Genomic DNA, 22,775 nt, shown 5'->3' on the forward strand with positions numbered 1-22,775 from the left:
TACAATACAGAGCTCCCTCTACACTACAATACAGAGCTCCCTCCACACTACAATACAGAGCTCCCTCCACACTACAATACAGAGCTCCCTCCACACTACAATACAGAGCTCCCTCCACACTACAATACAGAGCTCCCTCTACACTACAATACAGAGCTCCCTCCACACTACAATACAGAGCTTCCTCTACATTACCCCCACTTTATTCTAACAGAATACCCTTCTCTCCTGCAGCTGTAAATTGGCACAGACGAATGGTTGGGGAGTGATGGTCAGTCACCGATCGGGTGAGACAGAGGATAACTTCATCGCTGATCTCGTGGTGGGACTCTGCACAGGGCAGGTATGTTTAAACTCCAGATACAGGAGTGTGAGAGAGAGAGGTTAGAGGGACCTCCCCAGATACAGGAGTGTGTGAGAGAGGGGTTAGAGGGACCTCCCCAGATACAGGAGTGTGTGAGAGGGGTTAGAGGGACCTCCCCAGATACAAGAGTGTGAGAGAGAGGGGTTAGAGGGACCTCCCCAGATACAGGAGATGTGAGAGAGGGGTTAGAGGGACCTCCCCAGATACAGGAGTGTGTGAGAGAGGGGTTAGAGGGACCTCCCCAGATACAGGAGAGTGTGAGAGAGGGGTTAGAGGGACCTCCCCAGATACAGGAGTGTGTGAGAGGGGTTAGAGGGACCTCCCCAGATACAGGAGTGTGAGAGAGGGGTTAGAGGGACCTCCCCAGATACAGGAGTGTGAGAGAGAGGGGTTAGAGGGACCTCCCCAGATACAGGAGAGTGTGAGAGAGGGGTTAGAGGGACCTCCCCAGATACAGGAGTGTGAGAGAGAGAGGTTAGAGGGACCTCCCCAGATACAGGAGTGTGTGAGAGAGGGGGTTAGAGGGACCTCCCCAGATACAGGAGTGTGAGAGAGAGGGGGTTAGAGGGAGCTCCTCAGATACAGGAGGGTGTGAGAGAGGGTTAGAGGGACCTCCTCAGATACAGGAGGGTGTGAGGAGGGGTTAGAGGGACCTCCCCAGATACAGGAGTGTGAGAGAGGGGTTAGAGGGACCTCCCCAGATACAGGAGTGTGTGAGAGAGAGGGGTTAGAGGGACCTCCCCAGATACAGGAGTGTGTGAGAGAGGGGTTCGAGGGACCTCCCCAGATACAGGAGTGTGAGAGAGGGGTTAGAGGGACCTCCCCAGATAGAGGAGTGTGAGAGAGGGGTTAGAGGGACCTCCCCAGATACAGGAGTGTGAGAGAGGGGGGTTAGAGGGACCTCCCCAGATACAGGAGTGTGTGAGAGGGGGTTAGAGGGACCTCCCCAGATACAGGAGTGTGTGAGAGGGGTTAGAGGGACCTCCCCAGATACAAGAGTGTGAGAGAGAGGGTTAGAGGACCTCCCCAGATACAGGAGAGTGTGAGAGAGGGGTTAGAGGGACCTCCCCAGATACAGGAGTGTGTGAGAGGGGTTAGAGGGACCTCCCCAGATACAGGAGTGTGAGAGAGGGGGTTAGAGGGACCTCCCCAGATACAGGAGTGTGAGAGAGAGGGGTTAGAGGGACCTCCCCAGATACAGGAGAGTGTGAGAGAGGGGTTAGAGGGACCTCCCCAGATACAGGAGTGTGTGAGAGGGGTTAGAGGGACCTCCCCAGATACAGGAGTGTGAGAGAGGGGTTAGAGGGACCTCCCCAGATACAGGAGTGTGAGAGAGAGGGGTTAGAGGGACCACCCCAGATACAGGAGAGTGTGAGAGAGGGGTTAGAGGGACCTCCCCAGATACAGGAGTGTGAGAGAGAGAGGTTAGAGGGACCTCCCCAGATACAGGAGTGTGTGAGAGAGGGGGTTAGAGGACCTCCCCAGATACAGGAGTGTGAGAGAGAGGGGGTTAGAGGGAGCTCCTCAGATACTGGAGGGTGTGAGAGAGGGGTTAGAGGGACCTCCTCAGATACAGGAGTGTGTGAGGGAGGGGTTAGAGGGACCTCCCCAGATACAGGAGTGTGAGAGAGGGGTTAGAGGGACCTCCCCAGATACAGGAGTGTGTGAGAGAGAGGGGTTAGAGGGACCTCCCCAGATACAGGAGTGTGTGAGAGAGGGGTTCGAGGGACCTCCCCAGATACAGCAGTGTGAGAGAGGGGTTAGAGGGACCTCCCCAGATAGAGGAGTGTGAGAGAGAGGGGTTAGAGGGACCTCCTCAGATACAGGAGTGTGTGAGAGGGGTTAGAGGGACCTCCCCAGATACAGGAGTGTGAGAGAGAGGGGTTAGAGGGACCTCCCCAGATACAGGAGTTGTGTGAGAGGGGTTAGAGGGACCTCCCCAGATACAAGAGTGTGAAAGAGTGGTTAGAGGGACCTCCCCAGATACAGGAGTGTGTGAGAGAGGGGTTAGAGGGACCTCCCCAGATCCAGGAATGTGAGAGAGGGGTTAGAGGGACCTCCCCAGATACAGGAGTGTGAGAGAGAGGGGTTAGAGGGACCTCCCCAGATACAGGAGTGTGAGAGAGGGGGGGTTAGAGGGACCTCCCCAGATACAGGAGTGTGAGAGAGAGGGGTTAGAGGGACCTCCCCAGATACAGGAGTGTGAGAGAGAGGGGTTAGAGGGACCTCCCCAGATACAGGAGTTGTGTGAGAGGGGTTAGAGGGACCTCCCCAGATACAAGAGTGTGAAAGAGTGGTTAGAGGGACCTCCCCAGATACAGGAGTGTGTGAGAGAGGGGTTAGAGGGACCTCCCCAGATCCAGGAATGTGAGAGAGGGGTTAGAGGGACCTCCCCAGATACAGGAGTGTGAGAGAGAGGGGTTAGAGGGACCTCCCCAGATACAGGAGTGTGAGAGAGGGGGGGTTAGAGGGACCTCCCCAGATACAGGAGTGTGAGAGAGAGGGGTTAGAGGGACCTCCCCAGATACAGGAGTGTGAGAGAGAGGGGTTAGAGGGACCTCCCCAGATACAGGAGTGTGAGAGAGAGGGGTTAGAGGGACCTCCTCAGATACAGGAGTGTGAGAGAGAGAGGGTTAGAGGGACCTCCCCAGATACAGGAGTGTGAGAGAGAGGGGGTTAGAGGGACCTCCCCAGATACAGGAGTGTGAGAGAGGGGTTAGAGGGACCTCCCCAGATACAGGAGTGTGAGAGAGTGGTTCGAGGGACCTCCCCAGATACAGGGGTGTGAGAGAGAGGGTAAGAGGGACCACCCCAGATACAGGAGTGTGAGAGAGGGGATTAGAGGGACCTCCCCAGACACAGGGGTGTGTGAGAGAGGGGGTTAGAGGGACCTCCCCAGATACAGGAGTGTGAGAGAGGGGTTAGAGGGACCTCCCCAGATACAGGAGTGTGAGAGAGGGGGTTAGAGGGACCTCCCCAGATACAGGAGTGTGTGAGAGGGGTTAGAGGGACCTCCCCAGATACAGGAGTGTGAGAGAGGGGTTAGAGGGACCTCCCCAGATACAGGAGTGTGAGAGTGAGGGGTTAGAGGGACCTCCCCAGATACAGGAGTGTGAGAGAGAGGGGGTTAGAGGGACCTCCCCAGATACAAGAGTGTGAGAGTGAGGGGTTAGAGGGACCTCCCCAGATACAGGAGTGTGAGAGAGGGGTTAGAGGGACCTCCCCAGATACAGGAGTGTGAGAGAGAGGGGTGAGAGGGACCTCCCCAGATACAGGAGTGTGTGAGAGAGGGGGTTAGAGGGACCTCCCCAGATACAGGAGTGTGAGAGAGAGGTTAGAGGGACCTCCCCAGATACAGGAGTGTGAGAGAGAGGGTTTAGAGGGACCTCCCCAGATACAGGAGAGTGAGAGAGAGAGGGGTTAGAGGGACCTCCCCAGATACAGGAGTGTGAGAGAGGGGTTAGAGGGACCTCCCCAGATACAGGAGTGTGAGAGAGAGGGGTGAGAGGGACCTCCCCAGATACAGGAGTGTGTGAGAGAGGGGGTTAGAGGGACCTCCCCAGATACAGGAGTGTGAGAGAGAGGTTAGAGGGACCTCCCCAGATACAGGAGTGTGTGAGAGGGGTTAGAGGGACCTCCCCAGATACAGGAGAGTGAGAGAGAGAGGGGTTAGAGGGACCTCCCCAGATACAGGAGTGTGAGAGAGGGGTTAGAGGGACCTCCCCAGATACAGGAGTGTGAGAGAGAGGGGTGAGAGGGACCTCCCCAGATACAGGAGTGTGTGAGAGAGGGGGTTAGAGGGACCTCCCCAGATACAGGAGTGTGAGAGAGAGGTTAGAGGGACCTCCCCAGATACAGGAGTGTGAGAGAGAGGGTTTAGAGGGACCTCCCCAGATACAGGAGTGTGTGAGAGAGGGTTAGAGGGACCTCCCCAGATACAGGAGTGTGTGAGAGAGGGTTAGAGGGACCTCCCCAGATACAGGAGTGTGTGAGAGGGTTTAGAGGGACCTCCCCAGATACAGGAGTGTGAGAGAGGGTTAGAGGGACCTCCCCAGATACAGGAGTGTGTGAGAGGGGTTAGAGGGACCTCCCCAGATACAGGAGTGTGTGAGAGAGGGGTTAGAGGGACCTCCCCAGATACAGGAGTGTGAGAGAGGGGGTTAGAGGGACCTCCCCAGATACAGGAGTGTGAGAGAGAGGGGGTTAGAGGGACCTCCCCAGATACAGGAGTGTGAGAGAGAGGGGTGAGAGGGACCTCCCCAGATACAGGAGTGTGTGAGAGAGGGGTTAGAGGGCCCTCCCCAGATACAGGAATGTGAGAGAGGAGTTAGAGGGACCTCCCCAGATACAGGAGTGTGAGAGAGGGGTTAGAGGGACCTCCCCAGATACAGGAGTGTGAGAGAGAGGGGTTAGAGGGACCTCCCCAGGTACAGGAGTGTGTGAGAGAGGGTTGGAGGGACCTCCCCAGATACAGGAGTGTGAGAGGGGGGTTAGAGGGACCTCCCCAGATACAGGAGTGTGAGAGAGGGGTTAGAGGGACCTCCCCAGATACAGGAGTGTGTGAGAGAGGGGTTAGAGGGACCTCCCCAGATACAGGAGTGTGAGAGAGAGGGGTTAGAGGGACCTCCCCAGGTACAGGAGTGTGTGAGAGAGGGTTGGAGGGACCTCCCCAGATACAGGAGTGTGTGAGAGGGGGTTAGAGGGACCTCCCCAGATACAGGAGCGTGAGAGAGGGTTAGAGGGACCTCCCCAGATACAGGAGTGTGAGAGAGGGGTTTGAGGGACCTCCCCAGATACAGGAGTGTGAGAGAGAGGGGTTAGAGGGACCTCCCCAGATACAGGAGTGTGAGAGAGGGGTTAGAGGGACCTTCCCAGATACAGGAGTGTGAGAGAGGGTTAGAGGGACCTCCCCAGATACAGGAGTGTGAGAGAGGGGTTTGAGGGACCTCCCCAGATACAGGAGTGTGAGAGAGAGGGGTTAGAGGGACCTCCCCAGATACAGGAGTGTGAGAGAGGGGTTAGAGGGACCTCCCCAGATACAGGAGTGTGTGAGAGGGGTTAGAGGGACCTCCCCAGATACAGGAGTGTGAGAGAGGGGTTCTAGGGACCTCCCCAGATACAGGAGTGTGAGAGAGGGGTTGGAGGGACCTACCCAGATACAGGAGTGTGTGAGAGAGGGGTTAGAGGGACCTCCCCAGATACAGGAGTGTGAGAGAGAGGGGTTAGAGGGACCTCCCCGGATACAGGCGTGTGAGAGAGGGGTTCGAGGGACCTCCCCAGATACAGGAGTGTGAGAGAGGGGTTTGAGGGACCTCCCCAGATACAGGAGTGTGAGAGAGAGAGGGTTAGAGGGACCTCCCCAGATACAGGAGTGTGAGAGAGGGGTTAGAGGGACCTCCCCAGATACAGGAGTGTGTGAGAGTGGTTAGAGGGACCTCCCCAGATACAGGAGTGTGAGAGAGGGGGTTAGAGGGACCTCCACAGATACAGGAGTGTGTGAGAGGGGTTGGAGGGACCTCCCCAGATACAGGAGTGTGTGAGAGAGGGGTTAGAGGGACCTCCCCAGATACAGGAGTGTGTGAGAGAGGGGTTAGAGGGACCTCCCCAGATACAGGAGTGTGAGAGTGAGGGGTTAGAGGGACCTCCCCAGATACAGGTGTGTGAGAGAGAGGGGGTTAGAGGGACCTCCCCAGATACAGGAGTGTGAGAGAGAGGGGTTAGAGGGACCTCCCCAGATACAGGAGTGTGAGAGATGGGTTAGAGGGACCTCCCCAGATACAGGAGCGTGTGAGAGAGGGGTTAGAGGGACCTCCCCGGATACAGGAGTGAGAGAGAGGGGTTAGAGGGACCTCCCCAGATACAGGAGTGTGAGAGAGAGGGGTTTGAGGGACCTCCCCAGATACAAGAGTGTGAAAGAGTGGTTAGAGGGACCTCCCCAGATACAGGAGTGTGTGAGAGAGGGTTAGAGGGACCTCCCCAGATACAGGAGTGTGTGAGAGGGGTGAGAGGGACCTCCCCAGATACAGGAGTGTGAGAGAGGGTTAGAGGGACCTCCCCAGATACAGGAGTGTGTGAGAGGGGTGAGAGGGACCTCCCCAGATACAGGAGTGTGTGAGAGAGGGGTTAGAGGGACCTCCCCAGATACAAGAGTGTGAAAGAGTGGTTAGAGGGACCTCCCCAGATACAGGAGTGTGTGAGAGAGGGGTTAGAGGGACCTCCCCAGATACAGGAGTGTGAGAGAGGGGTTAGAGGGACCTCCCCAGATAGAGGAGTGTGAGAGAGAGGGGTTAGAGGGACCTCCCCAGATACAGGAGTGTGTGAGAGGGGTTAGAGGGACCTCCCCAGATACAGGAGTGTGAGAGAGAGGGGTTAGAGGGACCTCCCCAGATACAGGAGTGTGAGAGAGAGGGGTTAGAGGGACCTCCCCAGATACAGGAGTGTGAGAGAGGGGTTAGAGGGACCTCCTCAGATACAGGAGTGTGAGAAAGAGTGGTGAGAGGGACCTCCCCAGATACAGGAGTGTGAGAGAGAGGGGGTTAGAGGGACCTCCCCAGATACAGGAGTGTGAGAGAGGGGTTAGAGGGACCTCCCCAGATACAGGAGTGTGAGAGAGTGGTTAGAGGGACCTCCACAGATACAGGGGTGTGAGAGAGAGGGTTAGAGGGACCTCCCCAGATACAGGAGTGTGAGAGAGGGGGTTAGAGGGACCTCCCCAGACACAGGGGTGTGTGAGAGAGGGGGTTAGAGGGACCTCCCCAGATACAGGAGTGTGAGAGAGGGGTTAGAGGGAGCTCCCCAGATACAGGAGTGTGAGAGAGGGGGTTAGAGGGACCTCCCCAGATACAGGAGTGTGTGAGAGGGGTTAGAGGGACCTCCCCAGATACAGGAGTGTGAGAGAGGGGTTAGAGGGACCTCCCCAGATACAGGAGTGTGAGAGAGGGGGTTAGAGGGACCTCCCCAGATACAGGGGTGTGTGAGAGAGGGTGTTAGAGGGACCTCCCCAGATACAGGAGTGTGAGAGAGGGGTTAGAGGGACCTCCCCAGATACAGGAGTGTGAGAGTGAGGCGTTATAGGGACCTCCCCAGATACAGGAGTGTGAGAGAGAGGGGGTTAGAGGGACCTCCCCAGATACAAGAGTGTGAGAGTGAGGGGTTAGAGGGACCTCCCCAGATACAGGAGTGTGAGAGAGGGGTTAGAGGGACCTCCCCAGATACAGGAGTGTGAGAAAGAGGGGTGAGAGGGACCTCCCCAGATACAGGAGTGTGTGAGAGAGGGGGTTAGAGGGACCTCCCCAGATACAGGAGTGTGAGAGAGAGGTTAGAGGGACCTCCCCAGATACAGGAGTGTGAGAGAGGGGTTAGAGGGACCTCCCCAGATACAAGAGTGTGAGAGAGAGGGGTTAGAGGGACCTCCCCAGATACAGGAGTGTGTGAGAGGGGTTAGAGGGACCTCCCCAGATACAGGAGTGTGAGAGAGGGTTTAGAGGGACCTCCCCAGATACAAGAGTGTGAGAGAGAGGTTAGAGGGAGCTCCCCAGATACAGGAGTGTGTGAGAGGAGTTAGAGGGACCTCCCCAGATACAGGAGTGTGAGAGAGGGGTTAGAGGGACCTCCCCAGATACAAGAGTGTGAGAGAGAGGTTAGAGGGACCTCCCCAGATACAGGAGTGTGAGAGAGGGGTTAGCGGGACCTCCCCAGATACAGGAGTGTGAGAGAGGGGTTAGAGGGACCTCCCCAGATAGAGGAGTGTGAGAGAGAGGTTAGAGGGACTTCCCCAGATAGAGGAGTGAGAGAGAGAGGGGTTAGAGGGACCTCCCCAGATACAGGAGTGTGAGAGAGAGGGGTTAGAGGGACCTCCCCAGATACAGGAGTGTGTGAGAGAGGGGTTAGAGGGACCTCCCCAGATACAGGAGTGTGAGAGAGAGGGGTTAGAGGGACCTCCCCAGATACAGGAGTGTGAGAGAGGGGTTAGAGGGACCTCCCCAGATACAGGAGTGTGAGAGAGAGGGGTTAGAGGGACCTCCCCAGATACAGAAGTGTGAGAGAGAGGGGGTTAAGGGACCTCCCCAGATACAGGAGTGTGAGAGAGAGAGGTTAGAGAGACCTCCCCAGATACAGGAGTGTGAGAGAGGGGTTCGAGGGACCTCCCCAGATACAGGAGTGTGTGAGAGGGGTTAGAGGGAACTCCCCAGATACAGGAGTGTGTGAGAGGGGGGTTAGAGGGACCTACCCAGATACAGGAGTGGGAGAGAGGGGTTAGAGGGACCTCCCCAGATACAGGAGTGTGTGAGAGAGGGTTAGAGGGACCTCCCCAGATCCAGGAGTGTGTGAGAGAGGGTTAGAGGGACCTCCCCAGATACAGGAGTGTGTGAGAGGGGTTAGAGGGACCTCCCCAGATACAGGAGTGTGAGAGAGGGTTAGAGGGACCTCCCCAGATACAGGAGTGTGTGAGAGGGGTTAGAGGGACCTCCCCAGATACAGGAGTGTGTGAGAGAGGGGTTAGAGGGACCTCCCCAGATACAGGAGTGTGAGAGAGGGGGTTAGAGGGACCTCCCCAGATACAGGAGTGTGAGAGAGAGGGGGTTAGAGGGACCTCCCCAGATACAAGAGTGTGAAAGAGTGGTTAGAGGGACCTCCCCAGATACAGGAGTGTGTGAGAGAGGGGCTAGAGGGACCTCCCCAGATACAGGAATGTGAGAGAGGAGTTAGAGGGACCTCCCCAGATACAGGAGTGTGAGAGGGGTTAGAGGGACCTCCCCAGGTACAGGAGTGTGTGAGAGAGGGGTTAGAGGGACCTCCCCAGATACAGGAGTGTGTGAGAGAGGGGTTAGAGGGACCTCCCCAGATACAGGAGTGTGAGATAGAGGGGTTAGAGGGACCTCCCCAGATACAGGAGTGTGTGAGAGAGGGGTTAGAGGGACCTCCCCAGATACAGGAGTGTGAGATAGAGGGGTTAGAGGGACCTCCCCAGATACAAGAGTGTGAAAGAGTGGTTAGAGGGACCTCCCCAGATACAGGAGTGTGAGAGAGGGTTAGAGGGACCTCCCCAGATACAGGAGTGTGAGAGAGGGGTTTGAGGGACCTCCCCAGATACAGGAGTGTGAGAGAGAGGGGTTAGAGGGACCTCCCCAGATACAGGAGTGTGTGAGAGAGGGGTGAGAGGGACCTCCCCAGATACAAGAGTGTGAAAGAGTGGTTAGAGGGACCTCCCCAGATACAGGAGTGTGTGAGAGAGGGGTTAGAGTGACCTCCCCAGATACAGGAATGTGAGAGAGGAGTTAGAGGGACCTCCCCAGATACAGGAGTGTGAAAGAGGGGGTTAGAGGGACCTCCCCAGGTACAGGAGTGTGTGAGAGAGGGTTGGAGGGACCTCCCCAGATACAGGAGTGTGTGAGAGGGGTTAGAGAGACCTCCCCAGATACAGGAGTGTGAGAGAGGGTTAGAGGGACCTCCCCAGATACAGGAGTGTGAGAGAGGGGTTAGAGGGACCTCCCCAGATACAGGAGTGTGAGAGAGTGGGGTTAGAGGGACCTCCCCAGATACAGGAGTGTGAGAGAGTGGGGTTAGAGGGACCTCCCCAGATACAGGAGTGTGAGAGAGAGGGGTTAGAGGGACCTCCCCAGATACAGGAGTGTGTGAGAGAGGGGTTAGAGGGACCTCCCCAGATACAAGAGTGTGAAAGAGTGGTTAGAGGGACCTCCCCAGATACAGGAGTGTGTGAGAGAGGGGTTAGAGGGACCTCCCCAGATACAGGAATGTGAGAGAGGAGTTAGAGGGACCTCCCCAGATACAGGAGTGTGAGAGGGGTTAGAGGGACCTCCCCAGGTACAGGAGTGTGTGAGAGAGGGTTGGAGGGACCTCCCCAGATACAGGAGTGTGTGAGAGGGGTTAGAGAGACCTCCCCAGATACAGGAGTGTGAGAGAGGGTTAGAGGGACCTCCCCAGATACAGGAGTGTGAGAGAGGGGTTTGAGGGACCTCCCCAGATACAGGAGTGTGAGAGAGAGGGGTTAGAGGGACCTCCCCAGATACAGGAGTGTGTGAGAGAGGGTTAGAGGGACCTCCCCAGATCCAGGAGTGTGTGAGAGAGGGTTAGAGGGACCTCCCCAGATACAGGAGTGTGTGAGAGGGGTTAGAGGGACCTCCCCAGATACAGGAGTGTGAGAGAGGGTTAGAGGGACCTCCCCAGATACAGGAGTGTGTGAGAGGGGTTAGAGGGACCTCCCCAGATACAGGAGTGTGTGAGAGAGGGGTTAGAGGGACCTCCCCAGATACAGGAGTGTGAGAGAGGGGGTTAGAGGGACCTCCCCAGATACAGGAGTGTGAGAGAGAGGGGGTTAGAGGGACCTCCCCAGATACAAGAGTGTGAAAGAGTGGTTAGAGGGACCTCCCCAGATACAGGAGTGTGTGAGAGAGGGGTTAGAGGGACCTCCCCAGATACAGGAATGTGAGAGAGGAGTTAGAGGGACCTCCCCAGATACAGGAGTGTGAGAGGGGTTAGAGGGACCTCCCCAGGTACAGGAGTGTGTGAGAGAGGGGTTAGAGGGACCTCCCCAGATACAGGAGTGTGTGAGAGAGGGGTTAGAGGGACCTCCCCAGATACAGGAGTGTGAGATAGAGGGGTTAGAGGGACCTCCCCAGATACAGGAGTGTGTGAGAGAGGGGTTAGAGGGACCTCCCCAGATACAGGAGTGTGAGATAGAGGGGTTAGAGGGACCTCCCCAGATACAAGAGTGTGAAAGAGTGGTTAGAGGGACCTCCCCAGATACAGGAGTGTGAGAGAGGGTTAGAGGGACCTCCCCAGATACAGGAGTGTGAGAGAGGGGTTTGAGGGACCTCCCCAGATACAGGAGTGTGAGAGAGAGGGGTTAGAGGGACCTCCCCAGATACAGGAGTGTGTGAGAGAGGGGTGAGAGGGACCTCCCCAGATACAAGAGTGTGAAAGAGTGGTTAGAGGGACCTCCCCAGATACAGGAGTGTGTGAGAGAGGGGTTAGAGTGACCTCCCCAGATACAGGAATGTGAGAGAGGAGTTAGAGGGACCTCCCCAGATACAGGAGTGTGAAAGAGGGGGTTAGAGGGACCTCCCCAGGTACAGGAGTGTGTGAGAGAGGGTTGGAGGGACCTCCCCAGATACAGGAGTGTGTGAGAGGGGTTAGAGAGACCTCCCCAGATACAGGAGTGTGAGAGAGGGTTAGAGGGACCTCCCCAGATACAGGAGTGTGAGAGAGGGGTTAGAGGGACCTCCCCAGATACAGGAGTGTGAGAGAGTGGGGTTAGAGGGACCTCCCCAGATACAGGAGTGTGAGAGAGTGGGGTTAGAGGGACCTCCCCAGATACAGGAGTGTGAGAGAGAGGGGTTAGAGGGACCTCCCCAGATACAGGAGTGTGTGAGAGAGGGGTTAGAGGGACCTCCCCAGATACAAGAGTGTGAAAGAGTGGTTAGAGGGACCTCCCCAGATACAGGAGTGTGTGAGAGAGGGGTTAGAGGGACCTCCCCAGATACAGGAATGTGAGAGAGGAGTTAGAGGGACCTCCCCAGATACAGGAGTGTGAGAGGGGTTAGAGGGACCTCCCCAGGTACAGGAGTGTGTGAGAGAGGGTTGGAGGGACCTCCCCAGATACAGGAGTGTGTGAGAGGGGTTAGAGAGACCTCCCCAGATACAGGAGTGTGAGAGAGGGTTAGAGGGACCTCCCCAGATACAGGAGTGTGAGAGAGGGGTTTGAGGGACCTCCCCAGATACAGGAGTGTGAGAGAGAGTGGTTAGAGGGACCTCCCCAGATACAGGAGTGTGAGAGAGGGGTTAGAGGGACCTCCCCAGATACAGGAGTGTGTGAGAGGGGTTAGAGGGCCCTCCCCAGATACAGGAGTGTGAGAGAGAGGGGTTAGAGGGACCTCCCCAGTTGCAGGAGTGTGAGAGAGGGGTTCTAGGGACCTCCCCAGATACAGGAGTGTGAGAGAGGGGTTGGAGGGACCTCCCCAGATACAGGAGTGTGTGAGAGAGGGGTTAGAGGGACCTCCCCAGATACAGGAGTGTGAGAGAGAGGGGTTAGAGGGACCTCCCCGGATACAGGCGTGTGAGAGAGGGGTTCGAGGGACCTCCCCAGATACAGGAGTGTGAGAGAGGGGTTTGAGGGACCTCCCCAGATACAGGAGTGTGAGAGAGAGAGGGTTAGAGGGACCTCCCCAGATACAGGAGTGTGAGAGAGGGGGTTAGAGGGACCTCCCCAGATACAGGAGTGTGTGAGAGGGGTTGGAGGGACCTCCCCAGTACAGGAGTGTGTGAGAGAGGGGTTAGAGGGACCTCCCCAGATACAGGAGTGTGTGAGAGAGGGGTTAGAGGGACCTCCCCAGATACAGGAGTGTGAGAGTGAGGGGTTAGAGGGACCTCCCCAGATACAGGAGTGTGAGAGAGAGGGGGTTAGAGGGACCTCCCCAGATACAGGAGTGTGAGAGAGAGGGGTTAGAGGGACCTCCCCAGATACAGGAGTGTGAGAGATGGGTTAGAGGGACCTCCCCAGATACAGGAGTGTGTGAGAGAGGGGTTAGAGGGACCTCCCCAGATACAGGAGTGTGAGAGAGAGGGGTTAGAGGGACCTCCCCGGATACAGGAGTGAGAGAGAGGGGTTAGAGGGACCTCCCCAGATACAGGAGTGTGAGAGAGAGGGGTTTGAGGGACCTCCCCAGATACAAGAGTGTGAAAGAGTGGTTAGAGGGACCTCCCCAGATACAGGAGTGTGTGAGAGAGGGTTAGAGGGACCTCCCCAGATACAGGAGTGTGTGAGAGGGGTTAGAGGGACCTCCCCAGATACAGGAGTGTGAGAGAGGGTTAGACGGACCTCCCCAGATACAGGAGTGTGTGAGAGGGGTAAGAGGGACCTCCCCAGATACAGGAGTGTGTGAGAGAGGGGGTTAGAGGGACCTCCCCAGATACAGGAGTGTGAGAGGGGTTAGAGGGACCTCCCCAGGTACAGGAGTGTGTGAGAGAGGGTTGGAGGGACCTCCCCAGATACAGGAGTGTGTGAGAGGGGTTAGAGAGACCTCCCCAGATACAGGAGTGTGAGAGAGGGTTAGAGGGACCTCCCCAGATACAGGAGTGTGAGAGAGGGGTTTGAGGGACCTCCCCAGATACAGGAGTGGGAGAGAGGGGTTAGAGGGACCTCCCCAGATACAGGAGTGTGAGAGAGGGGTTAGAGGGACCTCCCCAGATACAGGAGTGTGTGAGAGGGGTTAGAGGGCCCTCCCCAGATACAGGAGTGTGAGAGAGAGGGGTTAGAGGGACCTCCCCAGTTACAGGAGTGTGAGAGAGGGGTTCTAGGGACCTCCCCAGATACAGGAGTGTGAGAGAGGGGTTGGAGGGACCTCCCCAGATACAGGAGTGTGTGAGAGAGGGGTTAGAGGGACCTCCCCAGATACAGGAGTGTGAGAGAGAGGGGTTAGAGGGACCTCCCCGGATACAGGCGTGTGAGAGAGGGGTTCGAGGGACCTCCCCAGATACAGGAGTGTGAGAGAGGGGTTTGAGGGACCTCCCCAGATACAGGAGTGTGAGAGAGAGAGGGTTAGAGGGACCTCCCCAGATACAGGAGTGTGAGAGAGGGGGTTAGAGGGACCTCCCCAGATACAGGAGTGTGTGAGAGGGGTTGGAGGGACCTCCCCAGTACAGGAGTGTGTGAGAGAGGGGTTAGAGGGACCTCCCCAGATACAGGAGTGTGTGAGAGAGGGGTTAGAGGGACCTCCCCAGATACAGGAGTGTGAGAGTGAGGGGTTAGAGGGACCTCCCCAGATACAGGAGTGTGAGAGAGAGGGGGTTAGAGGGACCTCCCCAGATACAGGAGTGTGAGAGAGAGGGGTTAGAGGGACCTCCCCAGATACAGGAGTGTGAGAGATGGGTTAGAGGGACCTCCCCAGATACAGGAGTGTGTGAGAGAGGGGTTAGAGGGACCTCCCCAGATACAGGAGTGTGAGAGAGAGGGGTTAGAGGGACCTCCCCGGATACAGGAGTGAGAGAGAGGGGTTAGAGGGACCTCCCCAGATACAGGAGTGTGAGAGAGAGGGGTTTGAGGGACCTCCCCAGATACAAGAGTGTGAAAGAGTGGTTAGAGGGACCTCCCCAGATACAGGAGTGTGTGAGAGAGGGTTAGAGGGACCTCCCCAGATACAGGAGTGTGTGAGAGGGGTTAGAGGGACCTCCCCAGATACAGGAGTGTGAGAGAGGGTTAGACGGACCTCCCCAGATACAGGAGTGTGTGAGAGGGGTAAGAGGGACCTCCCCAGATACAGGAGTGTGTGAGAGAGGGGGTTAGAGGGACCTCCCCAGATACAGGAGTGTGAGAGAGAGGGGTTAGAGGGACCTCCCCAGATACAAGAGTGTGAAAGAGTGGTTAGAGGGACCTCCCCAGATACAGGAGTGTGTGAGAGAGGGGTTAGAGGGACCTCCCCAGGTACAGGAGTGTGTGAGAGGGGTTAGAGGGACCTCCCCAGATACAGGAGTGTGAGAGAGGGGTTGGAGGGACCTCCCCAGATACAGGAGTGTGAGAGAGAGGGGTTAGAGGGACCTCCCCAGATACAGGAGTGTGTGAGAGGGGTTAGAGGGACCTCCCCAGATACAGGAGTGTGAGAGAGGGTTAGAGGGACCTCCCCAGATACAGGAGTGTGTGAGAGGGGTTAGAGGGACCTCCCCAGATACATGAGTGTGTGAGAGAGGGGTTAGAGGGACCTCCCCAGATACAGGAGTGTGAGAGAGGGGGTTAGAGGGACCTCCCCAGATACAGGAGTGTGAGAGAGGGGTTTGAGGGACCTCCCCAGATACAGGAGTGTGAGAGAGAGGGGTTAGAGGGACCTCCCCAGATACAGGAGTGTGAGAGAGGGGTTAGAGGGACCTCCCCAGATACAGGAGTGTGTGAGAGGGGTTAGAGTGACCTCCCCAGATACAGGAGTGTGAGAGAGGGGGTTAGAGGGACCTCCCCAGATACAGGAGTGTGTGAGAGGGGTTGGAGGGACCTCCCCAGATACAGGAGTGTGTGAGAGAGGGGTTAGAGGGACCTCCCCAGATACAGGAGTGTGAGAGAGAGGGGTTAGAGGGACCTCCCCAGATACAGGAGTGTGAGAGAGGGGTTCTAGGGACCTCCCCAGATACAGGAGTGTGAGAGAGGGGTTTGAGGGACCTCCCCAGATACAGGAGTGTGTGAGAGAGGGGTTAGAGGGACCTCCCCAGATACAGCAGTGTGAGAGAGAGGGGGTTAGAGGGACCTCCCCAGATACAGGAGTGTGAGAGAGAGGGGTTAGAGGGACCTCCCCAGATACAGGAGTGTGAGAGAGAGGGGGTTAGAGGGACCTCCCCAGATACAGGAGTGTGAGAGAGGGGTTTGAGGGACCTCCCCAGATACAGGAGTGTGAGAGAGAGGGGTTAGAGGGACCTCCCCAGATACAGGAGTGTGAGAGAGAGGGGGTTAGAGGGACCTCCCCAGATACAGGAGTGTGAGAGAGGGGTTTGAGGGACCTCCCCAGATACAGGAGTGTGAGAGAGAGAGGGTTAGAGGGACCTCCCCAGATACAGGAGTGTGAGAGAGGGGTTAGAGGGACCTCCCCAGATACAGGAGTGTGTGAGAGGGGTTAGAGGGACCTCCCCAGATGCAGGAGTGTGAGAGAGGGGGTTAGAGGGACCTCCCCAGATACAGGAGTGTGTGAGAGGGGTTGGAGGGACCTCCCCAGATACAGGAGTGTGTGAGAGAGGGGTTAGAGGGACCTCCCCAGATACAGGAGTGTGTGAGAGAGGGGTTAGAGGGACCTCCCCAGATACAGGAGTTTGAGAGTGAGGGGTTAGAGGGACCTCCCCAGATACAGGAGTGTGAGAGAGAGGGGGTTAGAGGGACCTCCCCAGATACAGGAGTGTGAGAGAGAGGGGTTAGAGGGACCTCCCCAGATACAGGAGTGTGAGAGACGGGTTAGAGGGACCTCCCCAGATACAGGAGTGTGAGAGACGGGTTAGAGGGACCTCCCCAGATACAGGAGTGTGAGAGAGAGGGGTTAGAGGGACCTCCTCAGATGGATTGATCTTTTGCTGTTTATTGAGATGGTTTCTCTGTCGCAAATGAGATGTCCAGGTGTAAAATGTTCGAGGGAAATGTTTGATTTTGAGTTCTGTTTGTGTTTTAGATCAAGACGGGGGCCCCTTGCAGATCAGAGCGTTTGGCTAAATACAATCAGATGCTTCGGTAAGCCCAGGACAGATCCCAGTGGATCGTAGGATTGAGGGATACGGGGAGAAGGCGGGGAGGTGGGAGTGAGGGATACGGGGAGAAGACAGGGAGGTGGGAGTGAGGGATACGGGGAGAAGGTGGGAGTGAGGGATACGGGGAGAAGGCGGGGAGGTGGGAGTGAGGGACACGGGGAGAAGGTGGGGAGGTGGGAGTGAGGGATACGGGGAGAAGGTGGGAGTGAGGGATACGGGGAGAAGGCGGGGAGGTGGGAGTGAGGGATACGGGGAGAAGGTGGGAGTGAGGGACACGGGGAGAAGGTGGGGAGGTGGGAGTGAGGGACACGGGGAGAAGGTGGGAGTGAGGGATACGGGGAGAAGGCGGGGAGGTGGGAGTGAGGGATACGGGGAGAAGGTGGGAGTGAGGGACACGGGGAGAAGGTGGGGAGGTGGGAGTGAGACACGGTGAGAAGGTGGGGAGGTGGGAGTGAGGGATACGGGGAGAAGGTGGGAGTGAGGGATACGGGGAGAAGGCGGGGAGGTGGGAGTGAGGGATACGGGGAGAAGGTGGGAGTGAGGGACACGGGGAGAAGGTGGGGAGGTGGGAGTGAGACACGGTGAGAAGGTGGGGAGGTGGGAGTGAGGGATACGGGGAGAAGGCGGGAGTGAGGGATACGGGGAGAAGGCGGGGAGGTGGGAGTGAGGGATACGGGGGAGAAGGCGGGGAGGTGGGAGTGAGGGATACGGGGAGAAGGCGGGGAGGTGGGAGTGAGGGATACGGGGGAGAAGGCGGGGAGGTGGGAGTGAGGGATACGGGGAGAAGGCGGGGAGGTGGGAGTGAGGGATACGGGGGAGAAGGCGGGGAGGTGGGAGTGAGGGATACGGGGGAGAAGGCGGGGAGGTGGGAGTGAAGGATACGGGGGAGAAGGCGGGGAGGTGGGAGTGAGGGATACGGGGGAGAAGGCGGGGAGGTGGGAGTGAGGGATAAGGGGGAGAAGGCGGGGAGGTGGGAGTGAGGGATACGGGGAGAAGGCGGGGAGGTGGGAGTGAGGGATACGGGGGAGAAGGCGGGGAGGTGGGAGTGAGGGACACAGGGAGAAGGCGGGGAGGTGGGAGTGAGGGATACGGGGAGAAGGCGGGGAGGTGGGAGTGAGGGATCCAGGGAGAAGGCGGGGAGGTGGGAGTGAGGGACACAGGGAGAAGGCGGGGAGGTGGGAGTGAGGGACACGGGGGAGAAGGCGGGGAGGTGGGAGTGAGGGATACGGGGAGAAGGCGGGGAGGTGAGAGTGAGGGATACGGGGGAGAAGGCGGGGAGGTGGGAGTGAGGGACACGGGGGAGAAGGCGGGGAGGTGGGAGTGAGGGATACGGGGGAGAAGGCGGGGAGGTGGGAGTGAGGGACACGGGGGAGAAGGCGGGGAGGTGGGAGTGAGGGATACGGGGAGAAGGAGGGGAGGTGGGAGTGAGGGACACGGGGAGAAGGCGGGGAGGTGGGAGTGAGGGATACGGGGAGAAGGCGGGGAGGTGAGAGTGAGGGATACGGGGAGAAGGCGGGGAGGTGGGAGTGAGGGATACGGGGAGAAGGTGGGAGTGAGGGACACGGGGAGAAGGTGGGGAGGTGGGAGTGAGGCACGCGGAGAAGGTGGGGAGGTGGGAGTGAGGGACACGGGGAGAAGGTGGGGAGGTGGGAGTGAGGGATACGGGGAGAAGGCGGGGAGGTGGGAGTGAGGGATACGGGGGAGAAGGCAGGGAGGTGGGAGTGAGGGATACGGGGAGAAGGCGGGGAGGTGGGAGTGAGGGATACGGGGGAGAAGGCGGGGAGGTGGGAGTGAGGGATACGGGGAGAAGGCGGGGAGGTGGGAGTGAGGGATACGGGGAGAAGGAGGGGAGGTGGGAGTGAGTGACACGGGGAGAAGGCGGGGAGGTGGGAGTGAGGGACACGGGGAGAAGGCGGGGAGGTGGGAGTGAGGGATACGGGGGAGAAGGCGGGGAGGTGGGAGTGAGGGATACGGGGGAGAAGGCGGGGAGGTGGGAGTGAGGGACACGGGGGAGAAGGCGGGGAGGTGGGAGTGAGGGATACGGGGAGAAGGCGGGGAGGTGGGAGTGAGGGACACGGGGAGAAGGTGGGGAGGTGGGAGTGAGGGACACGGGGAGAAGGTGGGGAGGTGGGAGTGAGGGACACGGGGAGAAGGCGGGGAGGTGGGAGTGAGGGATATGGGGAGAAGGTGGGGAGGTGGGAGTGAGGGATACGGGGGAGAAGGCGGGGAGGTGGGAGTGAGGGATACGGGGAGAAGGCGGGGAGGTGGGAGTGAGGGATACGGGGGAGAAGGCGGGGAGGTGGGAGTGAGGGATACGGGGAGAAGGCGGGGAGGTGGGAGTGAGGGATACGGGGAGAAGGCGGGGAGGTGGGAGTGAGGGATACGGGGGAGAAGGCGGGGAGGTGGGAGTTAGGGACACGGGGAGAAGGCGGGGAGGTGGGAGTGAGGGATACGGGGAGAAGGCGGGGAGGTGGGAGTGAGGGACACGGGGAGAAGGCGGGGATGTGGGAGTGAGGGACACGGGGAGAAGGCGGGGAGGTGGGAGTGAGGGACACGGGGAGAAGGCGGGGAGGTGGGAGTGAGGGACACGGGGGAGAAGGCGGGGAGGTGGGAGTGAGGGACACGGGGGAGAAGGCGGGGAGGTGGGAGTGAGGGACACGGGGAGAAGGCGGGGAGGTGGGAGTGAGGGATACGGGGAGAAGGCGGGGAGGTGGGAGTGAGGGACACGGGGAGAAGGCGGGGAGGTGGGAGTGAGGGACACGGGGAGAAGGAGGGGAGGTGGGAGTGAGGGATACGGGGAGAAGGCGGGGAGGTGGGAGTGAGGGACATGGGGAGAAGGCGGGGAGGTGGGAGTGAGGGACACGGGGGAGAAGGCGGGGAGGTGGGAGTGAGGGACACGGGGGAGAAGGCGGGGAGGTGGGAGTGAGGGACACGGGGAGAAGGCGGGGAGGTGGGAGTGAGGGATACGGGGAGAAGGCGGGGAGGTGGGAGTGAGGGACACGGGGAGAAGGCGGGGAGGTGGGAGTGAGGGACACGGGGAGAAGGTGGGGAGGTGGGAGTGAGGGATACGGGGAGAAGGCGGGGAGGTGGGAGTGAGGGATACGGGGAGAAGGTGGGGAGGTGGGAGTGAGGTGGGAGTGAGGGATACGGGGAGAAGGCAGGGAGGTGGGAGTGAGGGATACGGGGAGAAGGCGGGGAGGTGGGAGTGAGGGATACGGGGAGAAGGTGGGAGTGAGGGATACGGGGAGAAGGTGGGGAGGTGGGAGTGAGGGATACGGGGAGAAGGCGGGGAGGTGGGAGTGAGGGATACGGGGAGAAGGCGGCGAGGTGGGAGTGAGGGATACGGGGAGCAGGTGGGGAGTGAGGGATACGGGGAGAAGGTGGGGAGGTGGGAGTGGAGGGATACGGGGAGAAGGTGGGGAGGTGGGAGTGAGGGATACGGGGAGAAGGCGGGGGAGGTGGGAGTGAGGGATACGGGGAGAAGGTGGGGAGGTGGGAGTGAGGGATACGGGGAGAAGGAGGGGAGGTGGGAGTGAGGGATACGGGGAGAAGGCGGGGAGGTGGGAGTGAGGGATACGGGGAGAAGGCGGGGAGGTGGGAGTGAGGGATACGGGGAGAAGGTGGGGAGGTGGGAGTGAGGGACACGGGGAGAATGTGGGGAGGTGGGAGTGAGGGATACGGGGAGAAGGCGGGGAGGTGGGAGTGAGGGATACGGGGAGAAGGCGGGGAGGTGGGAGTGAGGGATACGGGGAGAAGGCGGGGAGGTGGGAGTGAGGGACACGGGGAGAATGTGGGGAGGTGGGAGTGAGGGATACGGGGAGAAGGAGGGGAGGTGGGAGTGAGGGACACGGGGAGAAGGCGGGGAGGTGGGAGTGAGGGACACGGGGAGAAGGCGGGGAGGTGGGAGTGAGGGACACGGGGAGAAGGCGGGGAGGTGGGAGTGAGGGACACGGGGAGAAGGCGGGGAGGTGGGAGTGAGGGGACACGGGGAGAAGGCGGGGAGGTGGGGAGTGAGGGACACGGGGAGAAGGCGGGGAGGTGGGAGTGAGGGACACGGGGGGAGAAGGCGGGGAGGTGGGAGTGAGGGACACGGGGGAGAAGGCGGGGAGGTGGGAGTGAGGGACACGGGGAGAGGCCCTTCCTCAGTCACATTCTGAACTTTCTCTCCTCTCTCCAGGATCGAGGAGGAGCTCGGAGACCAGGCTCGCTTTGCTGGCCATAATTTTCGGAATCCCAGTGAGATCTGAGGCCATTCCGAGCTCTGTGACTATCCCGGGAGGGGTTAATGAATTAATCACCGACTTCTGCACAAACTCGCTGTAACTTCCCTCATTCCTCACTCGCCCCAGGGACCACCCACAGTATCTCCCGAACTTCTGCCTGGACTCGGCCTGAAGCAGACTCTGGGCGCGGTCCCCCCTCCTCTCCCCCTCCTCTCCTCTCCACTCCCCTCCTCTCCTCTCCCCTCCAATCCCCTTCGCTTCTCTCCTCTTCACTCCCCTTCCTTCCCCTCACCTCCCCTCCCTTCTCCTGCCCTCCTCTTCCCTCCCCTCCAATCCTCTGCCCTCCACTCCCCTTCTCTCCTCTCCTCTCCCCTCCAATTCCCTTCGCTTCCCTCCTCTTCTCTCCCCTCCCCTCCCCTTCACTCCCCTTCCCTCCCCTCACCTCCCCTCCCATCTCCTCCCCTCCCTCCCACCTCCTGCCCTCCTCTCACCCCCTCCTCTCCCATCAATTCCCCTGCCCCTCCCCCTCCTCTCCGCCACCAATCTCCGCCTCTCCCCTCCTCTCCCCTCCCCTCCCATTCCCTCCTCTCCCCTTCCTCCTATCCCCTCTCCTCCTCTTCCCCCTCCCCTTTTCTCCCTCCCTTCTCTCTCTCCCCCCCCTCTCTCTCTCTCTCTCTCTCCCTCTCTTCTCTCTCTTCTCTCTCCCTCTCTCTCATCCTCTCCCTCTCTCTCTCCCTTCCCATTCCATCTCCTCCCCTCCCCTCGCCTCCTCTTCCCCACTCCCCTTCTCTCCCCCCATCTCCCCTCCCCTCCTCTCCTCTCCCCTCCCCTCCCATTCCTTCCCCTCTCATTTCCTCCTCTCCCCTCCCCACCCCCCCCTCTCCCCTCCTCTCCTCTCCCCTCCCTCCCATTCCCTCCCCTCCCATTCCCTCCCCTCCCATTCCCTCCCCTCTCATTCCCTCCTATCCCCTCTCCTCCTCTTCCCCCCTCTCCCATCCTCTCACCTCCCCTCCCCTCCCATTCCCTCCCCTCTCATTCCCTCCTCTCCCCTCCCCTCCTCTCCTCTCCCCTCCCCTCCCATTCCCTCCCCTCTCATTCCCTCCTATCCCCTCTCCTCCTCTTCCCCCCCTCTCCCATCCTCTCCTCTCCCCTCCCCTCCTCTCCCCTCCTATCCCCTCTCCTCCTCTTCCCCCCCTCTCCCATCCTCTCCTCTCCCCTCCCCTCCTCTCCCCTCCGATCCCCTCTCCTCCTCTTCCCCCCCTCTCCCATCCTCTCCCCTCCCCCCTCCATTCCCTCCTCTCCCCTCCCCCTCCTCTCCTCTCCCCTCCCCTCCCATTCCCTCCCCTCCCCGGCTCTCTTCCCCCCCCCCCCCCACTGCTGCGTCCCTCTGAGGCCTCGGCCCGAGGCTCAGAAATGTCCTCCTCACTTCAGCCGCCATTTTGAATTCCACGCGAGATTAATTTTCCGTCACGGCGGCTGTCGTTTTAACTTATTTCCATCGTCTTGGTGTGTAAATGATGTCAAATAAATCGTTCTCTTGCTTCCGTGGAGGTGTTATGTATAGAGATTATTGATCTGAATATATATATATATATATTAACGTGAGGCCTGATCTAGGCCCGCGGACTGGGAGCACAGTTTCAAAATGGCTGATTGACGTCAACTATTGTTCGACAAATAAAGTCTTCGAACCTCACACGAGTCCCCGTTTCTCAATTCTATCCTTCAAAACTCCCCTTTCTCTCGCCCCATTCCTCTCAAGGCGCGACGCAGCTCAGTGGAGACGTGGCCGTTGTTGAGTTGTGGCGATTTACGCACAGCAAGATCCCACCGACAGCGACTCCGATAAATGACCCAGATCGTCTGGTTTTTTTTTTTTTCCCTTCGGCGATGTCGGTCGAGGGGATAAATGTCGGGGCCCCCCCACCGCCGGGGAGAAGTCCCCCCACCCCCGCCTC

The 22,775-nt window shown here is 58.9% G+C and overlaps 1 protein-coding gene across 1 annotated transcript; it reads left to right on the top strand.

Annotated features, from left to right (window-relative positions):
- Positions 1-211: 211 nt before the first annotated feature.
- Positions 212-21,007, top strand: LOC137313264 (gamma-enolase-like; the record flags this gene model as incomplete). Its single annotated transcript, XM_067979384.1, has 3 exons — positions 212-343; positions 16,519-16,577; positions 20,772-21,007. Coding segments are annotated over 3 exons (261 nt in total), but the record flags the coding sequence as incomplete, so codon positions are not given.
- Between the last annotated feature and the right edge of the window lie 1,768 nt (positions 21,008-22,775).

Source organism: Heptranchias perlo, unplaced genomic scaffold, assembly GCF_035084215.1.
Source record: "Heptranchias perlo isolate sHepPer1 unplaced genomic scaffold, sHepPer1.hap1 HAP1_SCAFFOLD_447, whole genome shotgun sequence".
In the NCBI taxonomy this organism is placed as follows: Eukaryota; Metazoa; Chordata; class Chondrichthyes; order Hexanchiformes; family Hexanchidae; genus Heptranchias; species Heptranchias perlo.